General features: G+C 57.1%; 1 protein-coding gene across 1 annotated transcript in view; it reads left to right on the top strand.

The window, feature by feature from the left end:
- Positions 1-15434, top strand: part of SLC9A1 (solute carrier family 9 member A1) — a 61949-nt gene extending 46515 nt beyond the window's left edge. The window contains exons 3-12 of the mRNA XM_012440084.3: positions 2874-3124; positions 4530-4747; positions 8105-8307; positions 11061-11150; positions 11629-11699; positions 11814-11987; positions 12223-12337; positions 12516-12617; positions 12997-13069; positions 13588-15434. Coding sequence (XP_012295507.2) covers positions 2874-3124; positions 4530-4747; positions 8105-8307; positions 11061-11150; positions 11629-11699; positions 11814-11987; positions 12223-12337; positions 12516-12617; positions 12997-13069; positions 13588-13925 — 1635 coding nt within the window. The 3' untranslated portion in view covers positions 13926-15434. The remainder of the gene's footprint in view (positions 1-2873; positions 3125-4529; positions 4748-8104; positions 8308-11060; positions 11151-11628; positions 11700-11813; positions 11988-12222; positions 12338-12515; positions 12618-12996; positions 13070-13587) is intronic.
- Positions 15435-16617: the final 1183 nt, after the last annotated feature.

Below are 16617 nucleotides of genomic sequence, written 5' to 3'. Positions count from 1 at the left end.
ACACAGGAAAGCTCAAGGGCACATGTGCATGCTCAGGCCATGACTCCTTCCTCTGCAACACCTCAGAGTAGAGACAGACTGGTGTTCAGCTGCCAGCAGCCTCGGCTTCCTGTTCCTCCCCTGCCTACTCATGGAGCTGGGTAGAGCAGTAGCCTAGCCTGAGCAGGCAGGCCTTTGTCCTGGCCTCCTCCAGCACCAGCTCTTGCCCAGGGTTACCACATGAGCCTTGGTTTCCCCATCTGTGACACAGGGATTACAGTAGTCTGTCGTCCTCCCAGGCTTCTTACAGGATTACTTACATTAGTGAGTCATACTCACTAATGTCTGTGAAGCCAGTGGGTACCAAAGATAAAGCCCTCTCCAGTGGGATCTGGGTGTTGGGGTTCAGTTTAGCACTGCTGTGGAGCTTGGGGCATGGTTGCATCGAGTAAGTAACAGACCTGGCCACTTGTGAACCAATGGTCATGTCTCCCAAAGGCCATGGCAGTGGTGGTAGTGATTGCTGGTGTTCACTGGGTGCTTCCTGTCTGAATGTGTATTGCCTCATTTTTATTTATTTATTTAGAGACAGAGTCTCCTTCTGTCACACAGTGTCACCCAGGAGTACGGTGGCACAATCGTAGCTCACTGCAGCCTCAGACTCCTCAAATGATCCTCCCCTCTTAGCCTCCCGAGTAGCTGGGACTGCAGGTGCTGGCCATCATACCCAGCTAATTTATTTATTTGTTCATTTATTTTGTAGATATGGGGTCTCATTATGTTGCCTGGGCCGGTCTCAAACTGCTGGACACAGACGATGTTCCGTCCTTGGCCTCCCAAAGTGCTGAGATTACAGGCGTGAGCCGCTGTACCCGGCCTGCATTGCTTCTTTTAATCTATGCAGTAACTCCATGAAGTTGACACAGTTATTATCCTAGTTTTTTGAGATGAGGAAACTGAGGAACAGAGAGGTTACATTAGCCTGATATATGATATAGCTGAGGTTCAAATCTGTAGTCTAAGTCCAAAGCCCAAGGGCTTACCACTGTGTTACTCTGCTTCCCAGTAGTTCCAGGGATAATAGCACCAGGCCAGAAAGGAGGACCTTCCCATCTGTGCCCACTCCATGGGCCCACGTGGTGGACCATGAGGACCCATGAATCCCCTCAGGCCAGGAATGAGTCTGCTGCTGGAGGCCTGCCCTATCCCCTAGATGGCTGGGGCCAGGCATCACCAGGCCTGGCCAGTGCTCAGCATCTCCCCTTCCTGCCTGGCCCAAGTCAGGCCTTTCTGGAGCTCTGGGCATGGGTGTGCCCCATTTCCCAGAGAGTAAAGCTGGAAGCTGACCCTCAGCTGCCTGGTCGCAGGACTGTGCCCTGGAGCAGGTCACTCCTCACAGTCCATTCCTCCTGCTCTAGGTCCTGGGGGCTTTGGAGGATTCCCTCTCATGGATCATCAGGTCCTCCCCTCCTTTCCCCCAGGCCTAGAAACTCCCTGCTCCTTCCTGGTAGAGCTGTCTAGGACAAACTTGAGTAGGCCAGGCAGCTCAGGAAGCCAGCAATAGGAGCCAGATCCTCAAAGCTGTCTGGTGGGGAGGTCTCAGCCCATGGCTGTCAGGGAACAAGTTCTGGGCCCAGTTTTGCTTCTGGGCTGGGGGCCCCTGGCATGTTGTTTTACCGCAGTGAACCTCAGTTTAGCCAAGGAGCATCCTTGACCCACCTGCCTCGCATGGTTGTTGAGTGTCAACTTGGATAAAGACCATCAAAGGGCTTTTTTTCTTCTTTTTGAGACGGAGTCTAGCTCTGTCGCCTAGGCTGGAGGGCTGGAGTGCAGTGGTGCAATCTCGGCTTACCACAACCTTTGCCTCCTGGGTTCAAGCCATTCTTCTGCCTCAGCCTCCCAAGTAGCTGGGATTACAGGCATGTGCCACCACACCTGGCTAATCTTTTGTATTTTTAGTAGAGATAGGGTTTCACTGTGTTAGCCAGGATGGTCTTGATCTCCTGACCTCGTGATCTGCCCGCCTCAGCTTCCCAAAGTGCTGGGATTGTAGGCGTGAGCTACCACACCTGGCCAAATCAAAGGGCTTTACAGTGTATGAAATGCCACTTAAACATCTGATGATAGTTTTGCAATGACCATCTATTTCCCAGCCCAGGAGACAGGGACGCCTTAGAGAGCCTCTAGTTCCATAGCATCTGAACTAGGCTGTTCATTGCAACCCCTGGGGAGCTTGTTACATAGAGATTCCTTGGCCCTATCCCAGAGAATCCGAGTCCAGTATGGCCTGAACATGTGTATTTTCGGAAAGCTTCAGAGGTTAAGAAATCATGTTCTAGTTCATTGTATGAACTTGCTTTTTTTGTGCTCAAGGAGGGACTGAAACCCAGTGATGGGCACGATGTGCCCAGGGTCAAGCAGTGAGAGGCAGACTTGATAGCACCAGGTGTAGCTAACCCTGCATCAGGTAAGGTTCCCAGCACTTTATTCACTAATTTAGTCCTCACAGCAGCCCTAAAAGTTGGCGTGATTATCCTCATTTTATAGATGGGAGAACTGAAACACAGGGAGATGAATTTGCTTCCTATGCACAGCTCAGGAGTGGCAGAGCCAGGATTCCAGCCCAGACAGTTTGGCTTCAGGGTCGTCGTAGAGCTCCCCAGGGCCACCCCTTCACCAGTGTGGCACACGACCAACTCAGAGCAAGCTCCTCAGCCCCAGGCCGAGGTTTTGCGCACCTGCTTGGCAGTAGGGTTTCTCTGCTACCGTGTGGCCTCTTCTGGTGACTTGTGACCATGGTTAACGGAGGGGACAGGATCGCCCTGGGAAGACCCCAGGGCAACATGAGGCCAGGGCCCTCTCCTCCCACCCACCAGTCTGCACATCCTCCCCAGGTCCTGTATCACCTCTTTGAGGAGTTTGCCAGCTATGAACACGTGGGCATCGTGGACATCTTCCTCGGCTTCCTGAGCTTCTTCGTGGTGGCCCTGGGCGGGGTGTTTGTGGGCGTGGTCTACGGGGTCATCGCAGCCTTCACCTCCCGATTTACCTCCCACATCCGGGTCATCGAGCCGCTCTTCGTCTTCCTCTACAGCTACATGGCCTACTTGTCAGCTGAGCTCTTCCATCTGTCAGGCATCATGGCGTGAGTCTGCGCACAGCAGGCAGCGGGCTTGGCGGGGTGGGGGCAGGGGCTGCCAGCTTGGTTTCCCCAGGCTCGTAGGGTCATGGAGCTCCCAGGGCCCAGCCTTGAGCTCCAGGGATGAGACATGAGCTCCAGGCTCCAGACCTGCTTGGTAGCCATTTAAATAGCCAAGGTCATCAGTGGCTTCCTAAAAGAGGAGGGGTACTTCTGCTGGGCACCCTGGGGTCCAGGAATATGGAGAGGGCATTTCAGGCTATGAGCAGATGAGGCAAAAGTGACCTGCATAAGGGCAAACCCAGGGCACAGGAGGGAAGAACCTTAGAAGCCACTAAACTTCCAGTTGAGGAAAGCCACAGCCCTGCTACTTCACTTGTCTCAAAGGGAGTCCCCTCAGCAGCCCCAGTAAGGAGGCTGGAGGCTGGAGGCCTCTGAGGAAGCAAGGAGTCTCACCAGGCCTGAGTCCTGGCGGTCCTGAGGCCCCGCTGGGCCTGGAAATGGGGAGAATGGGATGTGGACAGGCAGTGAGGGGCAAAAGGGTTCCAGTGCAGAGGCAGGGCAGAACTGGGGTTCAGGGCACCTGGCTCCCAGGAGCAGAGCCCGGGTGCGAGTGCTGGACTGGGAGGACTCCAGGCTCCAAGCAGCTGCTTGGAACAAAGCTCCCTGCAGAGACCCCTGTGTGCAATGGCAGATGCCACCCTTGAGGGGAACAAACTTCCAAGAGACCACGGGCCTGTGCCATTGACTCCTGTTGGGTGGAGCGGCAGCGTGTGCCCTCGGGGCAGAGGTGCAGGCTCTGGAGCTGGGCACAGTGTGGTTTGTGTCTTGGCTTTGCTGCCCAGAGGCAGCATGACAGTGAGCAGGTAACTTGCTTTCTCTTACAGTCAGACCCCCTTATCTTTTTTTTTTTTTAAACATGGTCCCACTGTCACCCAGGCTGGAACGCAATGGCGCAATCTCAGCTCACTGCAGCCTCCACCTTCTGGGTTCAAGAGATTCTCCCATCTCAGCTCCTCAAGTAGCTGAGATTACAGGTGCCCACCACCATGGCTGGCTAAGTTTTGTGTTTTTAGAAGAGATAGGGTTTTGCCACATTGGCCAAGACTGGTCTCGAACTCCTGGCCTCTAGTAATCCGCCTTTCTTGGCCTCTCAAAGTGCTAGGATTACAGGTGTGAGCCACCCAGCCTAGCCAAGATCACTCAGTTTAAAAATGGAGGGCTACACCTGTGTCTGTAGGATTGATGCCAGGATGAGTGGGAACAGGGTGTAAAGCAGGCAGCAGGCCCCTGGCCCATAAAGGAGCTTGGAACACGGATGCCTTGGTCATGGCCCCATCACCCCCGGCCAGGGAGGGGCTCAGGCAGTTGCAGCTCGACAGAGTCCTGAGCCCACTCTTTCCTGCCCCAGGCTCATAGCCTCGGGAGTGGTGATGCGCCCCTACGTGGAGGCCAACATCTCCCACAAGTCCCACACCACCATTAAGTACTTCCTGAAGATGTGGAGCAGCGTCAGCGAGACCCTCATCTTCATCTTCCTCGGCGTCTCCACCGTGGCCGGCTCCCACCACTGGAACTGGACCTTCGTCATCAGCACCCTGCTCTTCTGCCTCATCGCCCGCGTGCTGGGTGAGGGCCAGGGCTGTGGCAGGGTAGGGGGGTAGGGTGCGGTGTGTGGAGGGGCCAGGCTGTGTGGTGTGTGCCTGTGGTATAGTGTGTAAGTATTATGTTGTGTGGAGGGGTGGGGCTGTGGTGTATGTATGCATATTGTGTGTATGGTGTGTATATATTGCATTGTGTGGAGAAGCTGAGCTATGGGGGGTTTAGGCTGTGGTGCAGTGTGTGTGTGCTGTGTGTAGTACATTGTGGCAGGGCTGGGTGTGTGTCTGGAGGAGCTCGGTGTGTGTGTGGAGGGGCTGTGTGTGTGTGTGGAGGGGCTGGGTGTGTGTGTGGAGGGGCTGTGTGTGTGTGTGGAGGGGCTGGGTGTGTGTGTGTGGAGGGGCTGGGTGTGTGTGTGTGGAGGGGCTGGGTGTGTGTGTGGAGGGGCTGGGTGTGTGTGTGTGGAGGGGCTGGGTGTGTGTGTGTGGAGGGGCTGGGTGTGTGGTGTGTGGAGGGGCTGGGTGTGTGGTGTGTGGAGGGGCTGGGTGTGTATGTGTGTGTGGAGGGGCTGGGTGTGTGTGGAGGGGCTGGGTGTGTGTGTGGAGGGGCTGGGTGTGTGTGTGTGTGTGGAGGGGCTGGGTGTGTATGTGGAGGGGCTGGGTGTGTGGTGTGTGGAAGAGCTGGGTGTGTGTGTGGAGGGGCTGGGTGTGTATGTGTGTGTGGAGGGGCTGGGTGTGTGTGGAGGGGCTGGGTGTGTGTGTGTGGAGGGGCTGGGTGTGTGTGTGGAGGAGCTGGGTGTGTATGTGTGTGTGGAGCGGCTGGGTGTGTGTGTGTGGAGGGGCTGGGTGTGTGTGGAGGGGCTGGGTGTGTGTGTGGTGGGGCTGGGTGTGTGTGTGGAGGGGCTGGGTGTGTATGTGTGTGTGGAGCGGCTGGGTGTGTGTGTGTGGAGGGGCTGGGTGTGTGGTGTGTGGAGGAACTGGGTGTGTGTGTGTGGAGGGGCTGGGTGTGTGTGTGGAGGGGCTGGGTGTGTGTGTGTGGAGGGGCTGGGTGTGTGTGTGGAGGGGCTGGGTGTGTGGTGTGTGGAGGGGCTGGGTGTGTGGTGTGTGGAGGAGCTGGGTGTGTGTGTGGAGGGGCTGGGTGTGTGTGTGGAGGGGCTGGGTGTGTGTGTGTGTGGAGGGGCTGGGTGTGTGGTGTGTGGAGGGGCTGGGTGTGTATGTGTGTGTGGAGGGGCTGGGTGTGTGTGGAGGGGCTGGGTGTGTGTGTGTGGAGGGGCTGGGTGTGTGTGTGGAGGAGCTGGGTGTGTATGTGTGTGTGGAGCGGCTGGGTGTGTGTGTGTGGAGGGGCTGGGTGTGTGGTGTGTGGAGGGGCTGGGTGTGTATGTGTGTGTGGAGGGGCTGGGTGTGTGTGGAGGGGCTGGGTGTGTGTGTGTGGAGGGGCTGGGTGTGTGTGTGGAGGAGCTGGGTGTGTATGTGTGTGTGGAGGGGCTGGGTGTGTGTGTGGTGGGGCTGGGTGTGTGTGTGGAGGGGCTGGGTGTGTATGTGTGTGTGGAGCGGCTGGGTGTGTGTGTGTGTGGAGGGGCTGGGTGTGTGGTGTGTGGAGGAACTGGGTGTGTGTGTGTGGAGGGGCTGGGTGTGTGTGTGTGGAGGGGCTGGGTGTGTGTGTGGAGGGGCTGGGTGTGTGGTGTGTGGAGGGGCTGGGTGTGTGTGTGTGGAGGAGCTGGGTGTGTGTGTGGAGGGGCTGGGTGTGTGTGTGTGGAGGGGCTGGGTGTGTGGTGTGTGGAGGAGCTGGGTGTGTATGTGGAGGGGCTGGGTGTGTTGTGTGGAGGGGCTGGGTGTGTGTGTGGAGGGGCTGGGTGTATGTGTGGAGGGGCTGGGTGTGTGGTGTGTGGAGGGGCTGGGTGTGTGGTGTGTGGAGGAGCTGAGTGTGTGTGTGGAGGGGCTGGGTGTGTATGTGTGTGTGGAGCGGCTGGGTATGTGTGTGTGTGGAGGGGCTGGGTATGTGTGAAGGGGCTGGGTGTGTGTGTGTGGAGGGGCTGGATGTGTGTGTGGAGGGGCTGGGTGTGTGGTGTGTGGAGGGGCTGGGTGTGTGTGTGTGGAGGGGCTGGGTGTGTGTGTGGAGGGGCTGGGTGTGTGTGTGGAGGGGCTGGGTGTGTGGTGTGTGGAGGAGCTGGGTGTATGTGTGGAGGGGCTGGGTATGTGTGTGTGTGGAGGGGCTGGGTGTGTGTGTGGAGGGGCTGGGTGTGTGGTGTGTGGAGGAGCTGGGTGTGTGTGTGGAGGGGCTGGGTATGTGTGTGTGTGGAGGGGCTGGGTGTGTGTGTGTGGAGGGGCTGGGTGTGTTGTGTGGAGGGGCTGGGTGTGTGTGTGTTGTGTGGAGGGGCTGGGTGTGTGTGTGTGTGGAGGGGCTGGGTGTGTGTGTGTGTGTGAGATGCAGTTTGTGATGGAAGCGCCCTGGTTGGCTCCTGCCTGCTCCCAGCACAGCTGGATAGGAGGCGCTTCCCCTTTCCATGATGGGCCCTTGAGCAGGGAGAAAGCAGCCTGTATCACCGCCAGGCTGTGGTCTCTGCAGACAGTCATGCTGTGTGAGAGTGAGGGGGCCCTGAGACCCTCTGACTCTGAGCCTGTGGTTGTCCTGAGGAGGAGCCTGAGGCCCACAGAATCCAGGTCTGTGACTCTGAGCTGAGTGCTCTCTGCACAGTCTCGAGCACAGGTGACGTGAGCACGTGCAGAGGAGCATGCAGTCCTCCAAACCTGTGCAGTAGGCTGGGGCACACATGGGGACCGGACCCCAGGTGCATGGGTTCCACTCACGTGTGCCCAACACACCTCACCCCAGGGCCTCAGCTGCCCCGTGCCTGGATCTCTCACTTTTCTCTGAGTTAGGTCCGTGTCCCCGAGCCTGGCCAGACCTCGCATTGACTTGGTGCACTTTTGAAATCCCTTTGTTCCTGAGCCTCATCCTCCAGGGATTCTGGTTCTGTGGGTGGAGGTTGGGCCCAGCCCTCTACATTTTTATGGTTTATTATGGAAAATTTCAAGTACTTAGAAAAGTAGAGTGAATAGGATAACGACCCCCCACATACCCATCACATAAGTACCGACTTGTGACCCATCTTGTTTGATCTTTCCCCCTCTTCCTGTCCCCACCCTCAGCCACTGGAGGCCCCCGATGTCTCTAAAGCACATCCAGGCTGGGCAGGCCCCTTCAGGATCCAGCCAGCTCTTGGATTGAGTTCAGGGCACTCTGGGCTGAGGGACCCAGGAAATGAGTGAGCGGGGTGGACTTAGTAGTGGAGACCTCCTGGATATGCAGAGAAATCACTGGTGCGGAAGCCAGGAGGGGCTGGGCACAGCCGGACCTGACCCTTACCCCCGCTGCCCTCCCCTGCAGGCGTGCTGGGCCTGACCTGGTTTATCAACAAGTTCCGCATCGTGAAGCTGACCCCCAAGGACCAGTTCATCATCGCCTATGGGGGCCTGCGAGGGGCCATCGCCTTCTCTCTGGGCTACCTCCTGGACAAGAAGCACTTCCCTATGTGTGACCTGTTCCTCACTGCCATCATCACCGTCATCTTCTTTACCGTCTTTGTGCAGGTGCTGGGACAGAGCAGAGCAGGCCCTTGCCTTGGGGACCCTGACTCTGTTCCCGTGGAAAGAGGAAAGCGTGTGATTTCAAATGTGATTCTAGTTCCAGCTCTACCACTAACTTGCTGTGTGAACTTGGGCAAGCCACTCCCCTTTTCTGGGCCTCAGTTTTCTCAGTGGTAAAGTGAGAATTGTGATGAGTCATTGCAGAGTGACTTATCAGAATGTAAAGGAACCTGAATGCTGCCCAACGTAATTTGGAACCCATGGAGCATTAAGAGAAGTGGGTATTGGCCGGGCACAGTGGCTCACGCCTATAATCCCAGCACTTTGGGAGGCTGAGGTGGGTGGATTGCCTGAGGTCAGGAGTTTGAGACCAGCCTGACCAACATGGTGAAAGCCCATCTCTACTGAAAATACAAAATTAGCTGGGTGTGGTGATGCATGCCTGTAATCCCAGCTACTTGGGAGGCTGAGGCAGAAGAATCACTTGAACCCGGGAGGTGGAGGTTGCAGTGAGCTGAGATCACGCCATTGCACTCTGGCCTGGGCAACAAGAGTGAAATTCCATCTCAAAAAAAAAAGAGAGAGAGAGAGAAGTGGGTGCAGACAACAGGCCCAAGATATCTCTTTGCTACAAACTCATTGTAAGGGTTTAGGCAGGAGATTTTGTATCTTAGGGTCTCAGTTTCTGCATCTGTAAAATGGGAATAATATCACAGTATGGGAACTGGAAAGGGCTCTGAGCCAGCAGCAAGAGGCCTGGTCAGCCCTAGTTCTGTGTTGTCTCTTTGACCCTAAGAAAGACCCTCCCTTCTCTGGGTCTCAGTTCCCAACTGTAAAGTGAGGAAACCGGGCGAGGTGATTCTCAAGAATCCTTCCAGTTTGCTGGTCAGTGATTTCTGTGCATTTAAACGGCCCAGGCTTAGCTAAGAGCACTCTCCTGCCTAAGGTCCCCAAGGAAGCCCAGCCTGTGATGGTACAGATTACTCCACCTTACCTGACTTTGTCTGACCTTGGGCAAATGAGAAACACTCTGTCTGAGCCTCCGTTTCTTTTTTTTTTTTTTTTGAGCCAGAGTCTTGCTCTGTCACCTAGGCTGGAGTGCAGTGGCATGATCTCGGCTCACTGCAACCTCCACCTCCTGGGTTCAAGTGATTCTCCTGCCTCAGCCTCCCAAGTAGCTGGGATTATAGGCATGTGCCACCACACCTGGCTAATTTTTGTATTTTTAGTAGAGATGGGGGTTTCACCACGTTGACCAGGCTGGTCTCGAACTCCTGACCTCAGGCGATCTGCCCACCTTGGCCTCCCAACGTGCTGGGATTATGGGTGTAATCCACTGCACCTGACCTGAGCCTCCATTTCTTTACCATCCTTTCTGTCTTTTCTGGGCACTAATCCTCAAAAAGCCCTAGATGGGATATATCTTTGCCTTCTCTTGAAAAAAAGATAGGGGAAACCTGGGACTGGGCTTATTTTCTGTCCTTTAAAAGGAGAGGGTGCCCTGGTGCAGTGGCTCATGCCTATAATCCCACTACTTTGGGAGCCTGAGGCAGGAGGATCCCTTGAGCCCAGGAGTTCAAGACCAGCCTTGGCAACATAGCAAGACCTTGTCTCTTAAAACATTTAAAAAATTAGCCAGGTGTGGTGGTACACACCTGTGGTCCCAGCTACTTGGGAAGCTGAAGTGGGAGGATAGCTTGGACCCAAGAGGTTGAGACAACTATGAGCCGTGATTGTACCACTGTACTCCTCCAGCCTGTGTGACAGAGTGAGATGCTGTCTCAAGAAAAAGAGAGGCTGGGTGCGGTGGCTCACACCTGTAATCCCAGCACTTTGGGAGGCCAAGGCTGGTGGATCACCACAGGTCAGGAGTTCGAGACCAGCCTGACCAACATGGTAAAACCCTGTCTCTACAAAAAAATACAAAAATTAGCTAGGTGTGTGGTGGCACACACCTGTAATCCCAGCTGCATGGGAGACTGAGGCAGGAGAATCACTTGAACCCAGGAGGTGGAGGTTGCAGTGAGCTGAGATCAGTCACGCCACTGCACTCCAGCCTTCCAGCCTAGGTGACAGAGTGAGACTCCATCTCAAAAAAAAAAAAAGAGAGAGGAGACTGCCACTTTGTCGTCTTGCCCTGCTTACATCTTCAAAAAAATTTTCTTATGTGCTAATGATTTTCCAAGCCCATTGCAGGCAGCATTGGGGAGGGACACTCCCTCCAGAGCCAGCCTGCCTGGGTTTGAATCATGGCTGTACTGCTTCTATGGGATCTTAGAAAGCTGCTTAACCTCTCTGAGCCTCAGTTTCTGCATCTGTTAAATAGGGACAAGGAAGGGCCTCCCACTTAGAGCTGTGGGTACTGGAGAGCTGATACTAGAACACTTACAAGCGCATGCGTTGGTCACATGGCAGGTGTGCAGTTGAAGCTGCTGCTGCTATTACTCAGTCCTCCCGGCAGTCCTTGGGGGGAGGCAGTGCAGAGGTGGTTTTCCCTGTATGTGGGGCCTGACCTCCTTGGGCTTGCAGAGCGAGTGTGTGCAAGGAGCTGAGAGAGATGGGGGCCTGGCAGGAAGGCAGGGTTCTTTAGATCAGTGCTGGGAGGTGGGGGAGTTCTCACACCCTTGGGTCCTGGGAGAGGGCAAAGCAGAGAGGGCATCCTAGCCCTGGGGTCCTGGGTTGTGGGAGGGAGGCTCTGCGGCCTCCCTACCTGGGTAGCAGAACTGGAGTGCCTGACACCTGCCTGCCCCCAACAGGGCATGACCATTCGGCCCCTGGTAGACCTGTTGGCTGTGAAGAAAAAGCAAGAGACGAAGCGCTCCATCAACGAGGAGATCCACACACAGGTACTGGAGTGCGGACTGGGCCCTCGGTTGCAGGAGAAGGAGCAGGGAGCTGGGGAGCAGCTGTGCCTCATGTCCCTGCCCCCCATCAGCCCCTCCTTCCTATGTTGGTGCCCAGGGGCTCCCTCTGCTCAGGAGGCCGCCACGGTCTAGCCATAGGAAGGTGTGGTGTGAGCAGCTGGGAGCCTGAGGAGGGGGCATCATGCCATCTCTGCCTCCATTTGAAACCTATGCCAGGCATGGGTCCCAGGTGGGATTAGAGAAGGGGGCTCAGCCGGACACAGGTGAGGGTTCGAGATACCCAGAGTCAGGGCCACTGGGTTCGATGAGTGGGGTGTGGGCGCCACCTCCTGGCTACTCATGGAACCACAGGGCTGGACCCAGCAGGGCTGCAGCTCGGGGAGGAAGCAGGGCTAGTCAGAGGTCTTGGTAGGGAAGGCGCCCCACAGCGAGGCTTGACCTGGCCCTGGGCCCCTTTCAGTTCCTGGACCACCTTCTGACAGGCATCGAGGACATCTGTGGCCACTACGGTCACCACCACTGGAAGGACAAGTAGGTGGCAGGCCTGGTGGGCAGGCAGGGAGGGGCAGGCAAGGGTCTCCTGGGCCTGGGAATCTCCCCACTCCTGGGAGCTGGCTCCATCCATCTCCCTCCTCCTCCCACCAGGCTCAACCGGTTTAATAAGAAATACGTGAAGAAGTGTCTGATAGCCGGTGAGCGCTCCAAGGAGCCCCAGCTCATTGCCTTCTACCACAAGATGGAGATGAAGCAGGCCATCGAGCTGGTGGAGAGCGGGGGCATGGGCAAGATCCCCTCTGCCGTCTCCACCGTCTCCATGCAGTGAGTGCCGGGGGCCACCCGGGGGCTTCTCTCCCACACACCAGCCGGCAAGCCCAGCTGGGAGCGGGGCCCTCTGTTATCCTGTTGGGGTGGAGAAGAGAGCTGTGGGCTCGCACCAAGGACCTGAGGCTTTGGTACCCAACTGGGTCATCCCCAGGGTGACCTCCTGCCCCAGCCTGGAAGGCTCCAGGGTCCCAGGAGTCTTGGGGACCTAACCTCTGCTCTGTTGCCCCAGGAACATCCATCCCAAGTCCCTGCCTTCCGAGCGCATCCTGCCTGCGCTGTCCAAGGACAAGGAGGAGGAGATCCGCAAAATCCTGAGGAACAACTTGCAGAAGACCAGGCAGCGGGTGAGGACCTGCTCCCCAGCCTGGCCCTCTCCCCGCAGCCCTGCTCTGCCCTGCACCTCGGCACCAACCGTGGGACTGGCCTGGCCTCCGCACCGCCCCCGCCCCCGCCCCTCCATGACCAGAGCCTTCCAGGCCCAGCTTCCGGGGCTGCCCTGCCCTGACACTGTCCTACCCACAGCTGCGGTCCTACAACAGACACACGCTGGTGGCAGACCCCTACGAAGAAGCCTGGAACCAGATGCTGCTCCGGAGGCAGAAGGCCCGGCAGCTGGAGCAGAAGGTAGCCGCTGCCTGTCTCCGGGAATCTGTATCCCTCCCCACTCCGCCACGGCCCTCAGGAACTGCGCCCATTCTAGAGCCAAACAGGGTTTGGCTTTCGAGGGGCTTGTTGGCAGTATAAGGGTGTGGAAAGCCATGAAGAGTTCTAAGCAAGGGATTGGCGTGGAGGTGGAGGGCGTGGTTGGGTTAGGGCAGTGGCAGGGACAGGAATGGGTGGGTTTAAGGCTGGGCAGTGTAGGTGCCTGTTTAAGGCACAGGCACAAGGGAGGGGGAGCGAGTGCCCGCACCCACGGAAGGCGGGGTGTGCATGACCGGGTGCTGTCCTGAGGGGCTCCTTCTGCCCAGCTGCCTGTGCTCACCCCACGTGTCCTCTCTGTCAGATCAACAACTACCTGACAGTGCCGGCCCACAAGCTGGACTCGCCCACCATGTCCCGGGCCCGCATCGGCTCAGGTAAGGCCTCCGAACCACCGCCTCCTGAGGTTGGGCACAGGCCTCCACCACCTAGAGGACAGGCCTCGCCCTCACTGACCCCAGGGGCCCCTCCCAAGCCGTGAGCTGCTTCCAGGTCAGGGGCCATCCCTAGGGAGAGAGACCCTTGGGTGAGGATGGTGCAAGGAGCTGGGAGAGACAGGGGGCCTGGCAGGAAGGCAGGGTGTCTGCCCCATGGGGATCCCAACATGTGGGGAAGGTGAGGGCAGGGCTCCAGGGCAGACTGTGACTCAGGGGGGAGCCCCAGGTTTGGCCTGTGGAGGGACACCTCTGGGAGCCCCTGGCAGAGGAAAGGGCCACAGTCTGAGGAAGAGACGCTGTGGGCTGGAGGGTCACAGAGGCCCGCTTCTGAGGCCAGTCAGGACCAGGCCAGCTGCACTGGTGAGGAGGCCTGCAGGAGGCGCTGACGCAGCTGAGTGGTGCGTGCCCAGCCTGGCTCCGGAGCCGAACCCAGCCTGTGCCTTGCTCTTGGTCCCCAGACCCATTGGCCTATGAGCCGAAGGAGGACTTGCCTGTCATCACCATTGACCCGGCCTCCCCACAGTCACCCGAGTCTGTAGACCTGGTGAATGAAGAGCTGAAGGGCAAGGTCTTGGGGTTGAGCCGGGATCCTGCTAAGGTGGCCGAGGAGGACGAGGATGATGATGGGGGCATTGTGATGCGGAGCAAGGAGACTTCGTCCCCAGGAACCGACGATGTCTTCACCCCCGGGCCCAGTGACAGCCCCAGCTCCCAGAGGATACAGCGCTGCCTCAGTGACCCAGGCCCGCACCCTGAGCCTGGGGAGGGAGAACCGTTCATCCCCAAGGGGCAGTAGCACCAGGGCCAGCAGGCAGCACCCGTTCCCTCACAGACTCTCCCACCAGAGCAGGGGCTGCTGGGGGCTCCCCTTGCCCTTCCTGACCCGGATGGGCCCTGCCCCTCCCCCTACCGCATGGCAGCTGGGACCCACAGCCCCCACCCCAGCACAGCTTCTCCCTCCCCCGCCTCCTGGGACGCCTCCTCCGCACCAGAACTGCCTCCCCAATCCATGTGGCAGAATTGCTCAGGCTGGTGAGGCTGGTCCTGCCTCTCCCTAGATCCAGGCTTTTCCAGGACCTGGACTGGGGCCTCAGAGGCTCCTCCCTCTGCCATCCCCCTCCTCATTCAGACCAATCTTAGTTTCCAACCAAAGAGTCTCTGGCTCAGCTGTGGTCCCACCCAGGAAGGGAGGGAGCTGAGGCCTCCCTCAAGCAGGCCCTGCTTTATAGGGGACACACCATAGGTACCAGGCATCTGGCTGGGGGAGGGACTGCTGGCCCACCAAGGTCTCACACTCCTGCCAGCTCTGTCACCCTGGCCACTACTTCGACCTGTCCTTACTCAGAGCTGTGGGCGGAGGGCATCTCTGAGTGTCTCTGCCTGGAGCAGGGGTGGTTTCTACGGTGACGGTGACGTGACTCAGAGCTTTCCGAACTGTGCTCCCACGGGGACCACTGGCATTCAGGGGTTGCTGCTGGGGAAGGACTGGCTGTGGCTCCAGAATGCGCTGCCTTTTTGAGTTTCGTTTGTTCATACTTCCATATATATGATTGTTTTTGCACAGAGGGCACTCCGGTTTTTAAAACGTTTTGAAAACTCCTGGCTGAACAGTGCTCCGCCCTCTAACTCCCTCCTCACACTCCAGGAATGACCCCTCCTCATTTGTGCCTGTCTGTCCAACCCCCTCCCTCACATTTCTCTGCCTGCTGGGCTCTTGACTGTGGCCTGAAGGCTCTGACATCAGAAGTGACTCCCACTCCTAATCAAGAGTCTCTCCAACCTCACAGATGCTGGGCCTCTTGGCACCTGCCTAGCTCTTGGGCCTGACCTTCAGTCCTGCTGGCCTGCTCTTACTTCCCCCACCCCGGGTTTGGCCCCTGGAAAGTTCCCCTCGTGTGTACCACACCCTGCCTGCTGTGGAGCCCATTGTGGAGGTGGGGGTGGGGGGGTGTGGAGAAGGCCTCCCCTGAGGATCTCCTGTCCCCCAGGGCTGGTGGGCTGGGCAGAATCCTGGGCCCCCAAGAGGCCTTTGCTCACACACATTCCTTCCCCCTGTCCCCAGGGCACTCCCCCAGGATCGTGCAATAGTCAGAGTGTCCCTCTTTGCAGGGGACTGGGCCGTGGGTCCTCGGCCCATCTGTCCATCCTCCTCTCCATGCAAGTGCTGTTTGGGCAGGAGTCACCATGCAAGGGTGATGTCGGCAACCATGTACCAAGCCACCGCAGCTGCTGCCACTCTGCCGCCTGTACAGAAGAAACTGAATCTTTTTCATATTCTAATAAATCAATGTGAGTTTTTGATAGAGTCCAGGGCTGCTTCCTGGGGACAAGGGTCTTCAGGAGGGAGATTGGCCTGGGGGCCTGAAGTACTTAGTTCAGAGGCTGGCACAGAAACACTTCATGACTGTCAGTGGCTCGGGTGGTGATTCCCACATGCCAAGCACTGAGCTGCAGTGACAAGCTAAGCAGGATGTGCCCTGCTCCGCGGGCGAGAGCGGCACCAACCAGTGCCCCATGTTTGTGAAGAGGTGAATAAGAGGCAGAGGGTAGGGAGGGGCGGGGAGGAGGACCCTCCTGAGTCCTGAGCGAGTGATATCCCAGGAGGGGACTGAAGAAGGAGCTGAGGCCTCCAGGTGGAGAAGGACTCAGAAAGTACCCAAACATTCTACCTGGCAGCTGTGCCCACGAACACTGGGACCTGAGAAAAGGCCAGGTGGCTGGGTCAGAGTGACAGCAGGGGAGGCAAGGACGGGGCCTCATGCTCCTCAGTTAAGATTTTGGTCTTAACTGTGGGAAGTCACTGAAGGCCTTAAGTTCTCACCTGTAAAGTGGGGACAGTGACCCTACACCATGAGATAAGCTCAGGTGTGTACAGACCGAGCATCCCTAATCAGAAAACCCAACACTGTGCCACAAATGGAGAATTCACACCTGACATCATGAGACAGGCTGCACAAAATTATTTAAAATATATAAAATTGGGCTGGTCACAGTGGCTCATGCCTGTAGTCCCAGCACTTTGGGAAGCCAAGGCAGGCGGACCACCTGAGGTCAGGGGTTCAAGGTCAGCCTGGCCAACATGGCAAAACCCCATCTCTACTAAAAATACAAAAATAAGCTGGGTATGGTGGCACATGTGTATAATCTCAGCTACTCATGAGACTGAGGCAGGGAGAATAACTTGAACCCAGGAGGCGAAGGTTGCAGTGAGCCGAGATCGCACCGCTGCACTCTAGCCTGGGCAACAGAGCAAGACTCCATTTCAAAAAAACTAAAAATACATAAAGTTACCTTCAGGCTATGTGTATAAGCTGTATATGAAACATAAGTGAATTTCGTGCTCAGACTTGGATTCTATCCCCAAGACATCTCATTATGTATGTGCAAATATTCCAAAATCTGAAATACTTCTGCTTTCAAGCATTTTGGGTAAGGATTGCTAATGGGCTTGGTTCAGGCGAGGTTGTAGTCCTGAGGTGCAGTTCCTG

The sequence above is a fragment of the Aotus nancymaae genome, unplaced genomic scaffold (genome assembly GCF_030222135.1).
Source record: "Aotus nancymaae isolate 86718 unplaced genomic scaffold, 86718_ANA_hifiasm-v0.15.2.pri h1tg000053l, whole genome shotgun sequence".
NCBI lineage: Eukaryota > Metazoa > Chordata > Mammalia > Primates > Aotidae > Aotus > Aotus nancymaae.
The sequence above is the reverse complement of the archived record's forward strand: the minus strand, read 5'-3'. Positions and strand labels throughout refer to the sequence as shown.